Source organism: Nicotiana sylvestris, chromosome 11, assembly GCF_000393655.2.
Source record: "Nicotiana sylvestris chromosome 11, ASM39365v2, whole genome shotgun sequence".
Taxonomy (NCBI): Eukaryota; Viridiplantae; Streptophyta; class Magnoliopsida; order Solanales; family Solanaceae; genus Nicotiana; species Nicotiana sylvestris.
In genome coordinates, this window is record NC_091067.1 from 95,247,284 (window position 1) to 95,266,437 (window position 19,154).

Consider the following 19,154-nt stretch of genomic DNA (forward strand, 5'->3'; position numbering starts at 1 on the left):
ATTAAATATTGTGTGTGTGGATAAGTGAGGTCCAATAACTATTGACCTGTGATGGGTAGACACTCTTTATAAATAGAGGCCAACTCCCCTTTCGCTAGCTATTAGAAAACCCTAGCGTATTCTGCCTCTTGAATATGTGGTAACGGTAGATGTCACATCAGTCAAGTTCTCTGGATTGTGAGAGTGTGTAGCTAGTGGATTGTGGAAATTGGTCTCAGGCTTAATCGCTGGTTGCTGTCGTTGCTGAATCGATGGAGTTGAACGGTACACTTTCTTAAACTCTGACTCTAGATTGATTATATAATTGTGTCTTAATCTCTGCTATGACTGCAAATTAATTATCTTACATTTTTATGTGTAAAAAATAAATCGTTTATGTGTAAAAACAAATATCTTATGTATAAAAAAAATAGATGGTGTCATAAAACTAAAAATAAGTTTGTAATGACCACAAAATCATTTGACCCATTAATTCCTTGGATAGTCACTTAATTTATAGCAATATTCTATCAAATTATTTTTATTTAATATGGGACAACAAAATCATTCAACTATTACTCGAGAAAATGGGTCTTTCATGGTCATTTACAATATTAGAAATTAGGGAAGTATCTTTTTAGATAGATAAGATCTTTTAACTGTAAAAATAAATTTCCTTATATATCTAAAAAGTAATAGAATCATAAAACTAAAAATAAATTTGTAATAACCCACAAAACCATTCCTATTACTTTTTGACTCAAAAAATAAAAAAACCTATTTGACAAACCATGTCATATGAAAAAAATATATTTTTTAATAATAAAACTCATTCAACTCATGTTTTAATACCCATTTAACCCATCATAAATCTATGACAAACAGAGCACGCAGCCTGTAAACACTACTTGCTGTTCTCAAGACTTGAGAAGCACAGTTAACACCAGAGAAGGGTTTCTGAAAGGGGGAAATCAGGAAATGGCGTCAGGAGGAGGAAGAACACTGGAAATAGAGAAGATGAGCGTAGAGCAACTAAAGGCACTGAAGGAACAAGCCGATCTAGAAGTGAACCTACTTCAAGACAGCCTCAACAACATCCGCACTGCAACTACTCGCCTCGAAATCGCCTCTAATGCCCTTCAAGATTTATCTCTCCGCCCTCAAGGTATAAACACCCTTTTGAGAATTAGGTGTAAAAATGTGATCTTTTTTTGACTTTATCGTGAAATTTGTGATTTGGGTTTTTTTTCCTGGGTTTTTTCTTGTGCAGGGAAGAAAATGTTGGTGCCTTTAACAGCGTCTTTATATGTGCCGGGGACCCTAGATGATGCTGATAAGGTTTTGGTAGATGTTGGCACTGGATATTTTATTGAGGTTTGTATTTTTTTTTTTTTGGCGCATATGTAATTGGGGTATTTGACTTGCTGTCTATTTCTGCTAATTGAGTCAATAAAGTTGCTGTCTTTAATCTAGAATTATGTTTTTTTGGGTGTTTGTGGTGGGTGGCTGGTGTTAATGGTTTTTTCCTGGGGCTGCAGTAGGATGGGGTGAGCTTAGGCAGATGCTTCTGTAGTATGCAACTAAAACTAAAGATGACTTCCTTTTTTGTCGTGTGTGTGGTTATTTCTTATATCACAGTCTCATGTTATGTGGCTGTGTTTGATTTTCCTAAGAATTTAAGGAGTTAATTTGATATGAATTATATTAATGTAGTGGAAGAAAGTAACGCAGTTGTTGAGAAGTTAGTTTGATTAAAAAAATATATCAGGAGCTTATAAATTGAAAAGTTTAATGAATTTGAATTCTTGAAGAGTTGTGACTGATACTTGATTTGGATTTTTGTGAGGAACATGAGACCGTGCTCAATTCTGTGTCGCTTTTGGCATACTTTCTTTTTCAGTTTTCCTTTTCCTTGTTTCTTAGGAGTTCATTATTGATTTCCAGGAAAGTGTAATGGATTTCATTACAATATCCTTATAAAAAATGGATTCCGTTGCAATATATGCTGGAAGCAACATAGTTATGATTTTCAGAATTTTTTTTCTATGCAGTGTTATCAAAGTTGCGCTTAAAGCGCGCTTAAGCCCTGAAGCGAGGCTCAAAACATGTTGAGGTCTTCGCCTCGCTTAGCGCGCGCTTCAGTATTCTCATCAAGGCTCTAAGGCATACTTTTCCTTGCCAATGAGCGTAATTTTGAAGAGGCGACACTAAACAATTGATATTTCACTTTATTGTAAATTTTCTTTAATTTCTTTATCCATATATTTGGTATTCATGCTTATAGATGTTAATCTTGGACTACACATATGTTTGTAATTTTTCTCCATTAGCGCCTTTTCTCATAAAAGCCTACGCTTTTTTTGCACTTTGCGCTTAAGGCCTCAACATACTTTAGAGCTTTTTTGCGCTTTTCGCCTTTGATAACGCTGTTTCTATGTACTAAATATCTTTTACTGTTTATGATCCTCTGTATAAAATGAAAAGGAAGTCTTGTGGATTCCTTCTATGATTTCTAGTTACTCGGCTTTCTTAGGCTTGGATAATTTGTTGTTTACTCTAGATTTTTCTGAACTTTATAGAGTCTAAGTAAGTTAATTTTCTCTTTAGAAATGTCTCTTTCATGCATCTAGAATGTTGTTATATGTAGTTCCTGGATCATCCATTTACTTTTTGCTTTTTCAAGAAATAAAGTGGTGATGTCTTACGAATCTATGGGAATGTCGTTGGATCATTATCGAAAAGAACACATTTGTCATTTCATGCTTCAGTTATTTCATTTATGGGAAGCCCAAAAAAATGTATCATCTTTTCACATGGTCCTATTTCCAGAAGGTTCAAGCCCTAAGATTGTTTTCTTTCTTTGTTTTAACAGAAAACTATGACAGAAGGAAAAGATTACTGTGAGCGGAAAATCAACCTGCTAAAGTCCAACTACGAGCAGCTTCTTGATGTAAGTACCCATTATATTTCAGTTGATGGATTCTTGCAAGTTTTGAGCTGTTTATATCAGGTTATCTGTGTTATGATTTGATGTAAAATCTACATGCTGGAAACCTTCTCAAGGGTTTCATTATTGGTGTACTGAGTACCCCATCTATCTCAATCCTACCTGATACTTCTGCCATTCTTTGATTAGTGAGATATTGACTTATTAATCTATCTAATGTAAGCTAAACTTCTATACTCGGTGCGATTGGTGGGAGGAAAAGTAAGGGGAAAATATTGCTTTAAAGGGTTTCAAAGAGTTCTCGGACATGTACGCTTATCGCAATGTACAAGAAGTTGGTTTTAGAGGACATCAAATGGCCTCTGCCAATATAAAGGCCCTATAAACACCCACACACACGGATGATCATCCGAACAGCATGGTTAATGGTTACTGGCATATGCTTATTTTTTGTCACAAGAAGAGTTCAAAAAAAAAATTGGACATTTAGTATCTGCAAGAAGGTTTATGAGTATTCAGTAGCCTTTTCTCGGTCAATAGAAAGTGGTTTAGAAAGTTTTTTTTCTTGCACCCAAGGGTGTGGACCTAGTGGTCTATAAAGTTGGTGCAAACCCTGGACACCCAGGTTCAAATTCGAGAGACAAAAAAACATACAGTAATTTCTTTCCATCTGCCTAAGCCTTGGTTGGTAGAATTACTCCGTACCTATGTTTATTGGAGGTAGCAGGTACCCGATGTAATAGTCAAGGTAAGGCAAGTTAGCGCAGACACCAACACTATAAAAAAGAATTTATTGTCTTTCTCCTCCTTATCCCGGAAAAGATAGCTTGGAAAGCTATTTACCCCATGTTGAAAAAGCTTGCATTGCAGGACTACTCACTTTTCATTTGGACTTCATAGGGTTTTTTCCACTCTGTGGGACAGATATCATCATTTAGGAGGATGTAATGGTTAATTTGCCATTCTGTTGTACCTTCTCACAATTTTATCATTTCCACCTGCATTTTGGTTTTGAGAGTAGAGTGGTGGAGATTGTCTGAAGTTTTCCCCTTAATGTTTTTACAAATTTCTTCAAAAATAGGTCATTGAGAAACCTGTTTCATTCTCTATCAGAATTATGACTTTACAAAGCTATTGTTAAACACAAAATAAAATTGAAAATAGTTCCAAATGTATTTAATGGCACATAAGTCATCCTGGAAGATAAACCAGTTATCTTCAAGTATAAATCCCACCTAATTCCTGATTTCTTGGGATACCCACAAGCTCCGATTCCACTAACCACGCATAGTCTTACTCTAATTTCCAGGCTGCAGCCACACCTGCTTATGCAACTTCTCCAAGTTAAACCATGACATGGATCTATGTGACTACGCTGTGCTAAAATTTTAATAATCCAGGTTTTAAGACTGACCTAATAGTGGTGCGAACGGCCTCCTATCTATTTTTTCAACTTCCCATTATTGTACTTTCCTTACTTTGAAAGGTCTATTTGAAAAGTTTTAAACCTAGACATGAGGAATCATCATTGAACTCAAAATTTTCATCCTTGCTTCATCTGGCCTACCATTAGCGTGAATCGCATTTCTATATTCCCTTATATGATTCAATTACTTTATATTCTATACCTCTGACTCTTCAGGTTCTTCCGTTCTATATGTGCCACCAGCTCGAATTCAAGATTTTCCCCTTGTTGTGATGTCAATGTTCTCCTTCTTTCTTCCTATCTACTGCTTCCCTGTTCTTATCCTTTCCATGCCCTTCCCTTTCTCATTCTTCCTGCAACTGACCACTCCTCTACTTCTATAATTTCCTTGCATTTCCTATGCTCTTGCTTAGCTTCACATTAGGAAGTAGGAATTAATTGAGACATGGTATCACCTGAACACTCTTCACCTGATTAAAAGTTAAGATTAAACACATGCTGGTAAATTTGAAATGGATAATGCCGGGAAACACATGTGATCTACTGAAAGCTTGGAACTATGCTGGTAAAATGGTCAGTCAGAAAAAATGGTGGAGGATTATCCCAGCTTGCATCTGGTGGACCATATGAAAGTAAAGAAATAACGGATGTTTTGAAGACAGGAGTAGCTCCATACAAGTAGTTAAAATGAATTGTATTTTAAATTTTCACTTTTGGTGTAAACAGTTTTCTGTAGGAGATGCAGAATCTATTCTACAATTTTTGGAAGCCTTGTAAAGTTCACAAGGATAGTACCTTGTAAATACTGTTGCCAGCATAATCTTTGTGCTGATGAATAAAATTTGTTACCATTCTCAAAAAAATTTAAGATTAAACAAATTGAACTACTCAATATTAATTAAAGTGGAAGTTCATTCTTCTCATGTTTGCAATGAAGTTGAATGACCTAGGGATAGTAGAGTAAGTCTGAAGATACTTCACACATTTTTCTCATGACTCATCTCAACACATGACAAGGGTAGTTGTGCCAAAACACGAGAAAGAGAAGTTAAATCTAACCTTATCAGTCACCATGAAAATACTTGGTACTTCTTCATCCGGTAGTTTCCTCTATGGTTCTATCTCAATGTTTTGGTGAGCATAAAGCACAAAATAACGACAAAGGCCCACTTCGCTTAAAGCGAGAAGCGAAGTGCACATTTTTGAAAAAATGCGAAATAACTTTTTAGTTAGTCCCGAAAAGAATGTCACCTTTCTATATTTAGTACAATTTAACATTAAGGGGTCGTTAGGTATGAGGTATAAGAAGGTATAAGGGTAGTATAACAATTTAATACCATCTTAATACTCTGTTTGGTTAGCAAAGCAGGTATAAGTTATCCCGGTGTTAATTTTAACACTGGGATAACTTATACCTTATAGAAGGTGGGGTAATTAGCACCGGTATAACTTATACCTTCTTCTCAGAAATTATGTAATTGTCATTCTTAATACAACATACCAAACAATGAATAAACAACAATCCCAGCATAACTTATCCCAATATAACTTATACCGGCATAACTTATACCGGTATAAATCGTATTCCAACCAAACGACCCCTAAATGTTTATTTTAAGTTGAGATGATTTATAGCCACACAAATACCTATGGCTCATTTTGGACCACAAGTTTCAATAGTTTTCTTTTCTTTCTTAAACTTTGTGCCCAGTCAAACTCCATCACATAAATTGGGATGGAGGAAGTATGTATTAGCAGATCTTTCAATTTAAAAACTAAAAAGTAGAATGTCAAATACGTATAGGCAAATCTTTCAAGTTATAAGCTGATTTCTTATGATAAAACAAAAGATTAACAGAACAGGAAAAAAACAGAGAAAGAATCAATAAAGAAACAGAGAAAGAACAAAAAAATAGCTTTAAAACAAAGAAAGAAGGGGACAAGAACCGTAGCAACTGGAGCGAATGAAATTGAACAAAAGAAGAAGGAGAAGCAAACGCAGCTGCCGGAAGAAGAAAGAAGATAGAAGAAGGAGAAGAAGGAGAAAAATTACCTGGAGCCAATTACTAACTCTAGCAGCGATGGAATGGAATAGATTAAGTCTCTTTTCTCAGCAATATCTTCAAGTTTCTTTTTTCTTTTTAAATAGGTCCCCTACTTTCTTTTTTCTTCTAAAAAGATAATCTTTTTTTCTTAAAGGAAATTTGGCTCTTTAAAAAGAAAACCCGAATCGCTTCCTCTGCTTCTCACTTAGCGACTGCTTCATTGAAGTCGCTTCGCTTCACACCCAAGAAGCGCCACCTGCTCGCCTCCCCTTGCTTCATCACTTTAAGGGAACAATTAACCATAGCAGCTGGAGTGAACCTAATTGAACAAAAGAAGTAGAAGAAAACACTGGTCTATTTGAATGTATCTCCCACTCAGTCTTTATCCAGCTTGAGGATTGCTTCGGCATATACTTGGAAGGAATGCTAAACTCTTGTGAGCTGGTAGAGGTGACATATTTACCACTTTTGGACTGATAAAGATTAGAGAATGACAATCTCAATTTGCTTGTTAGTCCCAAAGAGGTTTTGGCTGATCAGTTGATTTCAGCCTTGTAAAATTTCGGGCGAGGAGTACTGTTGACTTGTCATTAAAATGAGAGCATTCAAGTTTCTAGGGAAATATAGGTAAAGTCTTTAACTTTGCTAATGTGGTGTAGGCTAACAGTCCCCATATGGATGTATCATGTATGTACTCAACTCTTGAGTTCTCTTCTTGTTGAAGATGACCCCACTCTTTTGGGAGTCAACCCATGTTTGGAATTCTTCGTCATGCATAACTACAATTTCTCTATTTTGGTCTGAAGGCCAAAGACCAACATATAACTCTCTTTTTTCCTCTTGCAAGATCAAAGAATCTATACTAGTAGTAGAGTCTTTCTATCCTTTGAAAAAGTTATGTGGCTGATGTTGGGAGGAGTTCCTTGAGGTTTATAGTCTGATAACAAACAGCCTTATTATGATTTTTATTTCTTATGGACATTACCTTCTTTTAGTAATCATTCGTACAAATTGCAGGTTGCAACGAAGAAGAAAAGTATTGCTGATGAAACTGGTGTTATCTTGCAAGCTAAATTGAGACAACTTGCTCCTCCAGCACAGTAGATCACATTTTTTTTTTCCTTTTTGGGGTAGAGTGGGGTGCCTGCTTACAAGGTATTTAAAAATGAGTTCTATGGAGTTGCCTTTGTTGATAACTCGACGAGTTGATGTGCCTAAAACTTAATGAGCACCAAATTCTGTCTGAATTAGTATTGCTGAAGCAGAAGTTCAACGAGTGTATGTTCCTCCATTTCACCCCTGTTTTATTTTTTTTGCTTTTTCGCGAGAAGCTGATGATTGATCATCTGTGTCATTCTAGCAACATTGGTTGATGACTCGAAGTTATGATTTATGTCCTTTAGTGAGTGAAACCATGATCGCAGTTCTACTTTTTACTGCAACCCAAGTTTGTAATTCAACTATGTGTGTGTGTGTGTTACGTTAAACTTGTGAAGTTAAAACAAGGATTCTCTTATAGCATGCTGGAGGGAAATATTCTTGTAACAGCCTCCCTGACCACAATATATGATCCTGTCAGTATCAATTGGAGTTCCTGTTAATATCATTACCAAATCTCAAGTTTGCTTTAAAAATCAAATTCATCCCCCAACTCTGAACAATAATCATTCTCATCCTTCTATTCTACCTCATTGTCTATTTTACCCTTGATTGTTTTAATTTTCCATATATGTAATAATTTTTTATTATATTTATTATTTTTTAGTTCATTGACATTATAAATAGAATAATCATATTATAAATTTACTTTTACGATTACTATCTCAATATCACGTGTATTGCGTGTGCATGCATATATCATTGGGCCTTTTGAGGTGCTTCAGAGGATTGGGGAGGTGGCTTATGAGCTTGTTTTGCCACCCATCTTGTCGAGTGTGCATCCGGTATTTCATGTTTCTATGCTCCGGAAGTATATTGGGGGTCCGTCTCATGTTTTGGATTTCAGCACGGTTCAGTTGGATGATGATTTGACTAATGATATACTGATTTTCTTATTATTGAATGTCATTATGCTTGATTAGTACTTCACACTCTTTTTTTGGTTTAAAAAATGGAGTAATATTTATTTATAATAGGTAAGTTCATAACATAGATTAAAATAAAAATAGTATCACAAAAAGAGATAAACGTTGTAGAGGGTAAAACAAGCATTTTAAAAAGTTAACTTTAATATGAGGATGAAAACGACTATTGTTCAAAGTTGGAGGATGTGTTTGATTTTTAAAGTAAATTTTGGGGATGTAATTTCACCCAATAAAACATGTGAAGGTATTTTTTATGGAATATTTTGTCTAATCAAGTGATAAAATATGTGTATTGAAGAAGCAAGAATGATAAGCTAAAAGTGCATCATCATTTGAGTCCTTAGAGGAAGCTTAGATATTCCTGCTTTATTCTTACGCCAAGGCTACATGTTCATATTTTTGTTATTTATGATAGTGTTACACTTTTTTTTATGTAGTTTGAACTTTTATAGAGTTTTTATCAATATTGTCCCTTATCTTTGAGGATATGTCTGTTTTGGTCCCTCAAATATAATTCTGAGCATATTTAATCCCTTAAGTATGCTAAAGTGGAGCACCTTTAGTCTCACTGACAGAATGTGTTAAAAAACTAACGGTGTTAACCAACTCTGATTCATGAAGCAAATCTTCTGCTCTGAAGCAAAACGTTTCACTCTCCTTTTATTGTATAACGCAAATTATCACTTTAATTCCTCATTTTAGATAATGTCTTCTAAAATTTTGACCTTGAAAATATCCCCTACTGTGCTAGTTTTCAATGAGAAAATGACATTGTATAGCCGATGTAAAAATAATAACCGAAAAATGTATAAAATTTGTATATTATTTTATATATATATATATAAAAATTATATAAATTTTATATACTTTTTCGGTTACCAGATGTAAATAGTTTCTCGTACAGGCTAAAAGTTATAATACAATCTGGTTATTTGTTTGCTTCAATAATGTGCCTAGAAGTGATCTTGACAGCTCTATTTTTTTTCAATAACTTTTCTTTTTGAAAAAATCAACCGAAAATCTTAAAAGTAAAAGTTTCAACATTAAAATCTTAAATTTATCAGCTATGTACTATTAGTGAGTGTTGGTTTATAAATATGCTCAGGGTTATATTTGAGGGACCAAAATAGACGCACCCTCAAAGATAAGGGACAATATTGGCCAAAAACTTTAACTTTTATAGATTATTTGATTAATTTAGCTATCTTTTCTCTGGAAGGAAAAATGGTCAAATTTAGTTTTGCATTATTCAAAAAGAGCAACTTTGCATTTTACTAAAATGTTGAACGGTTTAATTAATAATCCCGTTGTTAGAATAAAATCTCATTTTGGCCTTTGACTTCTAACATGATTCAACTCGAGGGTAGTTTTAAATCATATTTATATTACGGGTTTATTAAGAGGAATTTCACAAAATAGAAATAATCACAAAAATTACAATAGTTGAGAGGTAAATTTTTTGGTCGAAGAATTTGGACAGTAGAAGTTCATTTATTTTATAATATATAACGGAGATGATAATATTTGCGGCAAGGATATGAATGCAAAATTGAGCAATTTGAAATAGAGTGCAAAATAAATAAACAAAAAGATCATTAAAACTGAATCTAGCCTCGCTCTACCTAGGCCTTTCTTCATTCTTTTTCGAAAGCAAAATTTTAGAATCGTTTCTCTTCCATTGTTACAGTAGGAAAATCTTACTCATCTTCTCTCTCTGTTCACACAACTCCATTGTTTCCTCTTCCCTTCCATTTCTCAAAATGGAACCAGACCACAACCCTCCTCCCAACACCTCCACCCCCTTTCACCACCACCACGACGGCGCAGGAACCTGCGTCAACTGTGGCGGACCCACCGCGTTCCCTACACCGCCGCCTGATCCCAACCCCAACTACATCCCCATTCGCGCTCCGGCCGTCAACCTTCCACCAGCCAATAACAGAGAAATCATCATCCGTACCCCTGTTCCTCAATCACAGCGAATCATTCCCCTAACTCCCCCTTTTCATTTCCAAACCCCAACCAAAAAAATCCACTCCCAAAGCGACATCGATCAGTTCCACTCCTCTCCCACTTGCCATAACTTCCTTGGCTTTATCGTTTCACTCTCCGAGTCCGTTCGTTCCCACAAGCTCTCCGATCCTTGCCACGTGTCTCCTCCAGTTTCAGCCATTGTTTCCGTTCTCCAAACCCTAATTGCCTACGTGGATGAGATTCCTTTAGCGCTTCAGACCTCTCGATACGGAAACTTGGCCTACCGTACGTGGCACGAGCACATGAGCTGTGATGCTGAGTCATTCATGCTTCAATTCCTGCCTACCGATCTCCATTCTGCTACTGTTGAGCTTGTTCCTTACTTTACTGATAGCTTTGGGAACTCCAGCAGAATTGACTATGGTATGTTTTTTGACATTGTGATGTTATTAATGGATTAACCTCAATGCCAAATTTTTTGGGCTCGGCCATGTTAATCCTCTGTATGTTTTTGTACTAGCTGTCAACTTATACTAGCCGTTTTCAAGATTTATACGATTTAGAAAATATACAGAACTTAAAATACTTTTATGTGTATTTGCTTAATATTGGCATAAGATGAGTTTAAATGGAGTAACATGGTCCGTAACGATTCGTATAGCCGACCCGACTTGTTTGGTATTTAGGTGTAGTTGTGCTGTTGTCAACTTTAGCAGCCCTTTCCTTTATCCGCTCTTGAGAAGCTCACGTAGGCAGAATTAACTATGTGTTATTAACTGATTTTTTTTGGAGTTTTGTTGTTTTTCTTTGCATAATCAGAGGGAAGAAGTTTTTCTTGTTAAACAATTGGAGAAATGTGAAATGTGATTAATAGTACTAAGTTAGGTGCGCTTTGGTGTTAGGTTATTCATAAAGTGTTAATGTTGGTGAGTAATGTATGATTCAGTGATCTTTTTCTTGTGGAGTTATATGATGATAACATAAAAATCCTTGTAAAGGCGCGCTGTCCCATAGTAACAAAATTATTTACTTTATTAAAAAGAAGATGTGTGATTTAACAATCATAATACATAAAGTACGTGTTAAAAGAATGGTATAATACATGAGGTATTAAATATTGATGTTGCCTCTATATATCTGAGTTGAATCTTTAATGTCTTTGCCCGTAGCAATCTTTTCGTAGTGTTCACTCATCTTCCTGTGGGATAGTGTTGGTGGATGTAAAGTACATCAACATATGCTTTAGCGTAAAATAAGTTTAATCATGATCGTGAGTTTAAAAGTGAACAACTTCTAAAGCTTGTCCCCTATGGGAAACGGTAGTGGATCTGCCCCTGCTTATAGGCACATCTGCATTTTTGTGTTTATATTTAGTGATTGACCATGAAACTTTTGTTTTCTGTCTTGATGATTTAATTACAGTATTTGACGGACAACATAATGTTCTATCTTCAGCATCTGATTCCTTTTCTTGATGTACCAAGTATATATACATGAAAATGGCTTTGTCCTTATAAATCTATTTAAAGAAATTTGCTACTCCTTTGATTTGAGTTCTCACTTTGCTGGAACATGGTATAGAATTGTATGCGTTGTTACTATCCTTTAGAACCTTGAAGTGCACAGGCTTGCTGGGGTTTGACAGATGGCCTTCCTAGAACTAATAACTTCTGTTATGCAGGTACTGGGCATGAGACAAATTTTGCAGCATGGTTGTACTGTTTAGCAAGATTAGGAGTTGTGAAAGAAGAGGACTATCAAGCTCTGGTGTCAAGGGTTTTTGTCAAGTACTTGGAGTTGATGAGGAAATTGCAAACAACCTATTGCCTAGAGCCTGCTGGGTCCCATGGTGTTTGGGGACTAGATGACTACCACTTTTTACCTTTTATATTCGGGTCATCTCAGTTGATTGATCACAAGTACATGAAACCAAAATCTATTCATAACGAAGATATCTTGGAGAACTTTTCAAATGAATATTTGTATCTCTCATGTATTATATTCATAAAGAAGGTGAAGAAGGGAGTGTTTGCAGAGCATTCTCCTATGTTAGATGACATTAGTGGTGTGCCCAATTGGAACAAGGTAAACAGTGGCTTGCTTAAGATGTATAAGATAGAAGTTTTGCAGAAGGTTCCTATCATGCAGCATTTCCTTTTTGGCTCCATTATCCAATGGTATGCATCTTATTCTCGCCATTTTTCAAAGCTTTTTTGATATATTGCTTGTAGCAGAAGTATTTCTTTATTTTCTGTGCCTTTGCTAGTCTATAAATTCTCCCTTTTTCGGGGATTAGTTATACTCCATTAGAATTTTTGTTGTGCTTCATGAAACCTTAATTGTCATGAAACCTTAAGCAATTAGAGATAAGTGATTACCTTTTCCCTACTTCAAAATAAATCTTTAAAGAGGTATGAAAGGCTTAATCTTTTGGGCATCTATTAAATTGTGCAAGCTTTAAAAATTTTAGCCTCAAGTGTTTGAAAGTTTAGAAGCCCATAATAACTATTGTAAGTACACGAGTCTACAAGGATAATTTGACAGCAAAACATGGTTCTACCTCCTTAATATCCTTGTTTGAGTTAACAAATCCCCTGTTATTAACATAATAAATATGCCCATTGTGAGAATATCAGTATCCAAGCCATCTTGCGCACCTCAACTGATCCATTGCGTACCTGCTACCTCCCACCAGCATAGGTACCGGGTAATTCTCATACCAAGGATCAGGCAAATGAGAATAAATCACCTAGTGTTTTTTTGTCTCTGCATAAACTTGGACAAGTAAATAGGCCCATATCAAGGGATCCCACTCTTTCACCCTTTCAGGTTTGGTATTATGCACCCAATGTAGTCACTGAAATGGAAGTAATAGTTGCTACAATATCTGTACTCAAAGAGTGGAAAAGTTGATATGCTAGTGACGTTCTGTTGCACTAGTTCCCTAGTTCCTTTCTGCACTCTGTGAATCAATCTTTGGACTTCCGGAACGATTTCCATCGCAATTCAGATGTGGGAACTGAACAAACTTAAGAGGCATGACAAACAAAAGAAGTTAATGTTCTGCTAACGAAAATGAACAAACTTAGGATGTGTGATGAACAGAAGAAGTTAATGTTCTGCTTTCATTCTCTCACTCGATCTTGAAACTTAGGATGGTTCGGTATCTTTCCAATATGACTGAAAGTCAGGTTGTAATTTTTGCATAATTTTCCTTGATCCTTCGGTTTCCTGGTTGATCTTTGATTTTCTAGGACTTTGTCTTGCTGTGGAGACTTTTGTAATGGAATTAAATTGGACATGAGTTCTTTGAGCTATCTCTGAAAAGCCAGGCAAGTCCAGCTGCTTGAGCTGATGAAAGTGTCAGTCAATGGCTTTTCCAGTCTGGTCACAAGCGAATAACCATTCTGTTCCCAAACCATCTTAGTTTCACAAATTCATAGAAATTAAATTCTTAGCCTGTCGCAACAAGCTAACAACTTTCTTCCTGATGAAAAGTTGTTAGCCTGTTGCAATGGACCACCAAATCCCCAAAACACGACTCGTCTCTTCGGAGTCTCCATTATTGTTTCACCAACTTCAGCCATCAACAAGTGGCAGATTTAGCATTCGTTGATACAAGTTATTTGAAAATCTGAATACAGTTTGTGGGAGACACTTTACAGATAGATGTCACTTTTTGTGAAATGACCCTCTCATTGTAGTATCTCTTTTAATTCTTGATTCATGATTCTCCAGACTCCTGTTACCACCCTTTATCGTGGATGTCATTATCATGTTCATTTATATTGGTACATTGTGGGAGCATTGCTCTAAAGATAACAACCAGATTGATGAGACGCAGTAACATCTTTTCATATATCAAACTGACAATAAATGAATCTTTTACTTTCTCCTATGTATTTCTTGCATTTTCACAAGTCGTTCTACTATTTGCTTTTTGTAGGCAAACTTTGGGTTTTTTATGATTCTCTGGCATCTGTGCAAATCTGAATCTTCCTTAATTTGCTTTGCTTCTTCATCTAGGCAATGATGTGCTGGTCGGTCTTTTTCCTGAACCATGGGTCAGTCATATATGGCTTCCTATTTACCAGCAGCTATATAGTGGTGGAGAAACATACTTTCTAATACTCTGGCAGCACAGACCTACAAGATTTTATGATTCTAATGTGTCACCCTGCTATTCAGCAGACACTTTATCATCAGGATTTTGAATATTGTTGTTAAAATGATCTTGAAGGTATCGTGTACTCACAATTGTACCTTTTGATAGATTTTAAGTGCTTTGTTATATAGTTCTTTGGGTACTACTGGCCCTCGAATTTGAGTATACTTTTAAGGCAGTAAAAATCCCAATCCCATTTTGTGGTAGAAAATGATTTTCTTCTTAAGATATTTATTATCGACTTCATTATTTTTTTGACTGCTAGAAATCTTAATTATGGATTTCATCTTATTTATAGGATACTTTAGAGTTTAGAAACAACAACATAAGCTTGAAGGACAAAAAGATGTGTAAGAACAAAATCATTTATTTTGTTCCCTAGGAAAAGCTATGTTTTTAAATGTATCTTTTTCTGGCTTTCATTTAAATATATGTTAGGCAATTGAAAGAGCAAAATTCGTTAATTAACTTGTGGAATACTGTCCTCCCATTTTGTTTATCCTAACTAGTATTTAATGAGTTAACAATCATGATTCAGTTTGTTTAACCGAATCTGTTTTTAGTGAGTTTAATGAGTATCAGTTCTTCTTTATTATGATTTTAAAAATTGTTGTATATTTTAAAGCATGTGATTGCTTGAACTTACTAGTTTAAGTTGAACATTATATTCATACTAATAGTTCTGCGAATGAAATGCTTTATTTTATTTTATTTGGCGAAGCCCTTTTTTTTCTCATTTAAAAATTATAGTTAGTATTATTTTTTTCGCGAATTCTATAGATTTACAATTTTCAAGAGTAAATTAATATCCAAGTTTAGACTTAAGATCGATCTAACAAATCCTCGTACAATTTTGGAATAAATAGTGTGATTATTTTAGAACTAGAATATCCCAGAACCCGGTGTCACAAGTGCATGAGCATTTAGTAAGGCATACAATAATAATACAACATATGTCTGAAATGTAAATAAGACAGGATAAAGTAAGTAATACGATGAAGACTCTGAGGGCTGCGATACGTAGCCTGGAATTTGCATATCACCATGAAGTCCCCTCAACAGTTGCGCCTACGCGCCAAGGTGACCACCAAATAAACCTGCCAGATCATACACATTTAGTGCAAAAGTGCAGCATGAGTACATAAATCAACATGTACCCAGTAAGTATCTAGCCTAGTCCCGAAAAAGTAGTGACGAGGGGTCGACATCGACATTTACTAGAGGTCCAATAAAATAATATGATAAATCTTAAGCAGGTGTGAAGCACAACAGCAATAATGGGATAAAACCGTAGCCAAAATATTCTTTTAAAATTTCTTTTAACAATATAACTTCTCAATTCGTATCCTATCTCAACATCTCGGAAAATGTCAAGTGTAAGTATCAAATGAATAAGGAAAACCATAAACGTCAGTGGAAAGATAATCTCATGAATATTCGGACTTCCAGCGATATAACGTACGATTATACCGAGGTCGTTCGGCCCGATCCAGAATAATGTGCCGAGGGTCGAGCGGCACGAACCATAAATGCATCTATTATACTGCCGAGGCATTTGGCCCGTTCCAGAAGAAAGGAGGAAAATCATCTAATTACGAGACACGTGCTTATAGCACAGTACATGAGCATAAAGTGAATATAACCTTCACCGTTTTTCAAATAATTTTGCCAACAACTCAATGGGATAAGACTCGGCATAATATATAAGTATTTCTAAATCAATTTCAATTATAATTCTAATTAGTTAAGCCAGCAGAATGAGTTCAAATAATTCAAATATTACACGATAAAGTCTTAAGTCTACCAGACATAAATATGCCGTAGCTACGTACGGACTCTCGTCACTTCATGCGTACGTAACACCCACAAGATGCTACCTTTATAGTAACAAATAACATCATTCGCAACATTGACTCGCAAAAATGCTTAGATTACATCTGAATGATAAGAAATTTGTGAAATAATAGTGAAATTGAATGAATACAGAATAGCTTCATCGAAGCAGCTACTAATCAATTCATGAGTTAGCAAATGTAATGTGTGTACAAGCATCTTTTTCCTTTTATTTTAATTCAAATCATTAAGGCAACGTTTCCAATATAACCAAAAAAAAAAAAAAAGGAGCGGTCAAGTGACGAACTAATTAGATAATTCCAGGATATATTCAGGTAATAAAACCAAGTTTTCTTTCCATCCCCAAATTCGATCTAACCAAAAAAAAAGTTATTCACCTTTATTTGATCCGGGAAATTAATTATATACCGCAATAGAAAACTTATTAGAAAACAATCAACCAACAACAATAGCACCGATATTCATGACTTTGAAAAAAAAATCACATGCATATTAATTAAAAGAGGAAGAATAGGAGACCTTAAATAGGTACAAAAGTAAAGGAATATCACCGCAAACTATGGAATGCCGACGGAATCAAGCCAAGCCAACTATGAGAGACATCCTGCAAAAAAGACTAGAAATCTATCATTAAATCATCTAACATTTCTATATTCACTTTGATTTAAAATAGTGAGAAAAAAAAAAGAGAAAGAGGGAAAAAGCAAAATCAATATTGTGCATAAAGTTATAATTAGTGATTCAGTACCTCCAAAGTTAATACAATAAACACTCACCTTTCTCAAGGGAGGACACTTCTGAATGATGTAGGACATCCTTTGCCACTTTTGAGTAGTGATGCTTCATCACAATTTTGTATTGGCATCTTTAGAACATTGAATAAAATACATAACTTAGAGAATAATCTAGGGTTTAAAATTGAGAATAATCGACAAATTGGTGCTCCCTGTACGTAGCTACAGAGAGGAGAAGGGATAGAAGGAAAGAGAGAGGAGATACAGTGAAGACAGGAAACTGAGAAGTGAGACCCAAATAGTGTTGTTTTGCATAATACGCGTGGTTTCCTCAAGACATACCAGTACACGTGTTGAGAGAAGAAAGACAAAAATTCAAGGGTCCAAGTCTATAGTACAATTAACAAAACTTCTTGTACAGCTGATTATAGCTGTGTTCGTACACCCCTTCCCACTTATATATAGTAGTAAAAGTAAAAGTAAAATAGAGCAAGTCTATCCCTATTGAGTTGTTCAATTTAAAAGTGTATATATACATATAATGCAGAACGTACAATTTCAAACAGCTGTGTTCGTCCTTTCCTTCACATTTATATATAGTAGTAAAGTAATAGTAATAGTAAAACGGGAATGTCAAATAACTTTTTTGTTGTATTAAACAAGTCTTTATGCCATTCACAATTCTTCTTGTTACGAGTAAGTCTTATCTAGCGTTTACAAGATGATTCGCAAGATATCCTTGTGGAACAAATGAGTATGAGTGGAAAGTCAAGCAAAAAGGAGGGAAGGGAAATTAAACAAAAATGAAGAATATGACCTATTTATGAGCAGTGGTTAGGCCTGCCATGTCGTATGAAACTGAATGTTGGCCGTTAAAGAACTCACACATCCAGAAGATGAAAGTAGCAGAGATGAGGATGTTGAGGTGGATGTGCGGGCATACAAGGATGGATAAGATTAGGAATGAAGATATTCGAGAGAAGGTGGGTGTGGCCCCCATGGAGGACAAGATGCGGGAAGTAAGACTCAGATGGTTCGGGCACATTCAGAGGAGGAGCACTGATGCACCGGTGAGGAGGTGTGAGCGACTGGCTGTAGTGGGCACGCGGAGAGGTAGAGGAAGACCTAAGAAGTATTGGGGAGAGGTTATCAGACAGGACATGGCGCGACTTAGGATTACTGAGGACATGGCCCTTGATAGAGAATTATGGAGGTCGAGCATTAAGGTTGTAGGTTAGGGGAGAGTGTGAATATTTCTACAACACAATAGAGTGAGACTATCCAGTTAGGAGTTAGACTAGGAATGTCATTGGTCGTCTATTGATGCAGGGCTTTACCTTCTAGTTGTACTATACCAGCCATCTATTTCATATTTCGTATTTCGTATTTCGTATTCTGTATTTCATATTTCATATCTCTTATATATTGTTGTTATTTTTATTACGCATTTTTATGGTACTAATATATCATCTCCTATTGCTTTTTTGAGCCGAGGGTCTCCTGGAAACAGCCTTTCTACCCTTCGGGGTAGAGGTAAGGTCTGCGTACATATTACCCTCCCCAGACCCCACTTGTGGGATTATACTGGGTCGTTGTTGTTATTGTTGTTGACCTATTTATGAGTGAAAAAAAAGTTTAGTATGGGACTCCGCAATGAAATAATTCAAAACATAAAAATCCATTGCTTTTTCAGTCTTTTATTTGCAGCCCTTCAATGAGAATATCACTTCTTTAATGACAACTTACCTCCAAATTCAAATATAGAAGAAAACTAATGAACGAATACGTTCAATAACAAGCCACTTGAAAAACTAGATTATTAAGTATGGCATAGGGTGTGTTTGGTACGAAGGAAAATATTTTTCATGGAAAATGAGTGGTTTATTTTCCCTTATTTGATTGGTGAGTTAAAAACTTTTTCCCTAGTATTTGGTTAGAGAGTAGAA

General features: G+C 35.5%; 2 protein-coding genes and 1 long non-coding RNA gene across 5 annotated transcripts; 2 read left to right on the top strand and 1 right to left on the bottom strand.

The window, feature by feature from the left end:
- Nucleotides 1–829: 829 nt before the first annotated feature.
- LOC104222858 (prefoldin subunit 5) lies at nucleotides 830–7,918 on the top strand. The gene is made up of 4 exons (XM_009774179.2): nucleotides 830–1,144; nucleotides 1,250–1,353; nucleotides 2,852–2,929; nucleotides 7,415–7,918. Exons 1-4 carry the CDS (start codon nucleotides 958–960, stop codon nucleotides 7,499–7,501), a joined length of 456 nt encoding a protein of 151 aa, XP_009772481.1. The 5' UTR covers nucleotides 830–957; the 3' UTR covers nucleotides 7,502–7,918.
- A 2,129-nt stretch (nucleotides 7,919–10,047) lies between these two features.
- On the top strand, nucleotides 10,048–14,831 carry LOC104222857 (uncharacterized). Of its 2 annotated transcripts, none has more exons than XM_009774178.2 (3): nucleotides 10,048–10,878; nucleotides 12,137–12,632; nucleotides 14,482–14,831. In XM_009774178.2, exons 1-3 carry the CDS (start codon nucleotides 10,242–10,244, stop codon nucleotides 14,486–14,488), a joined length of 1,140 nt encoding a protein of 379 aa, XP_009772480.1. In that variant the 5' UTR covers nucleotides 10,048–10,241; the 3' UTR covers nucleotides 14,489–14,831. The 2 variants fall into 2 exon arrangements, with proteins under 2 accessions (XP_009772480.1, XP_009772478.1); XM_009774176.2 differs by having other exon boundaries at nucleotides 10,084–10,878; nucleotides 14,402–14,831.
- A 640-nt stretch (nucleotides 14,832–15,471) lies between these two features.
- LOC104222856 (uncharacterized) lies at nucleotides 15,472–17,541 on the bottom strand. 2 transcript variants are annotated; one of them, XR_710009.2, is made up of 3 exons: nucleotides 17,251–17,541; nucleotides 16,994–17,078; nucleotides 15,472–15,717 (listed from the first exon to the last, which is right to left on the bottom strand). It is a non-coding gene; the product is annotated as an uncharacterized lncRNA (long non-coding RNA). The 2 variants fall into 2 exon arrangements; XR_710010.2 differs by having other exon boundaries at nucleotides 16,994–17,090; nucleotides 17,251–17,493.
- Between the last annotated feature and the right edge of the window lie 1,613 nt (nucleotides 17,542–19,154).

Coding starts and splice junctions, on each gene's coding strand:
- LOC104222857 (XM_009774176.2), top strand. CDS start 10,242: ATGGAACCAGACCACAACCCTCCTCCCAACACCTCCACCCCCTTTCAC. Junction 10,879..12,136: donor CTCCAGCAGAATTGACTATG/GTATGTTTTTTG, acceptor TCTGTTATGCAG/GTACTGGGCATGAGACAAAT. Junction 12,633..14,401: donor TTTGGCTCCATTATCCAATG/GTATGCATCTTA, acceptor TGCTTTTTGTAG/GCAAACTTTGGGTTTTTTAT.
- LOC104222858 (XM_009774179.2), top strand. CDS start 958: ATGGCGTCAGGAGGAGGAAGAACACTGGAAATAGAGAAGATGAGCGTA. Junction 1,145..1,249: donor TTTATCTCTCCGCCCTCAAG/GTATAAACACCC, acceptor TTTCTTGTGCAG/GGAAGAAAATGTTGGTGCCT. Junction 1,354..2,851: donor GCACTGGATATTTTATTGAG/GTTTGTATTTTT, acceptor TTGTTTTAACAG/AAAACTATGACAGAAGGAAA.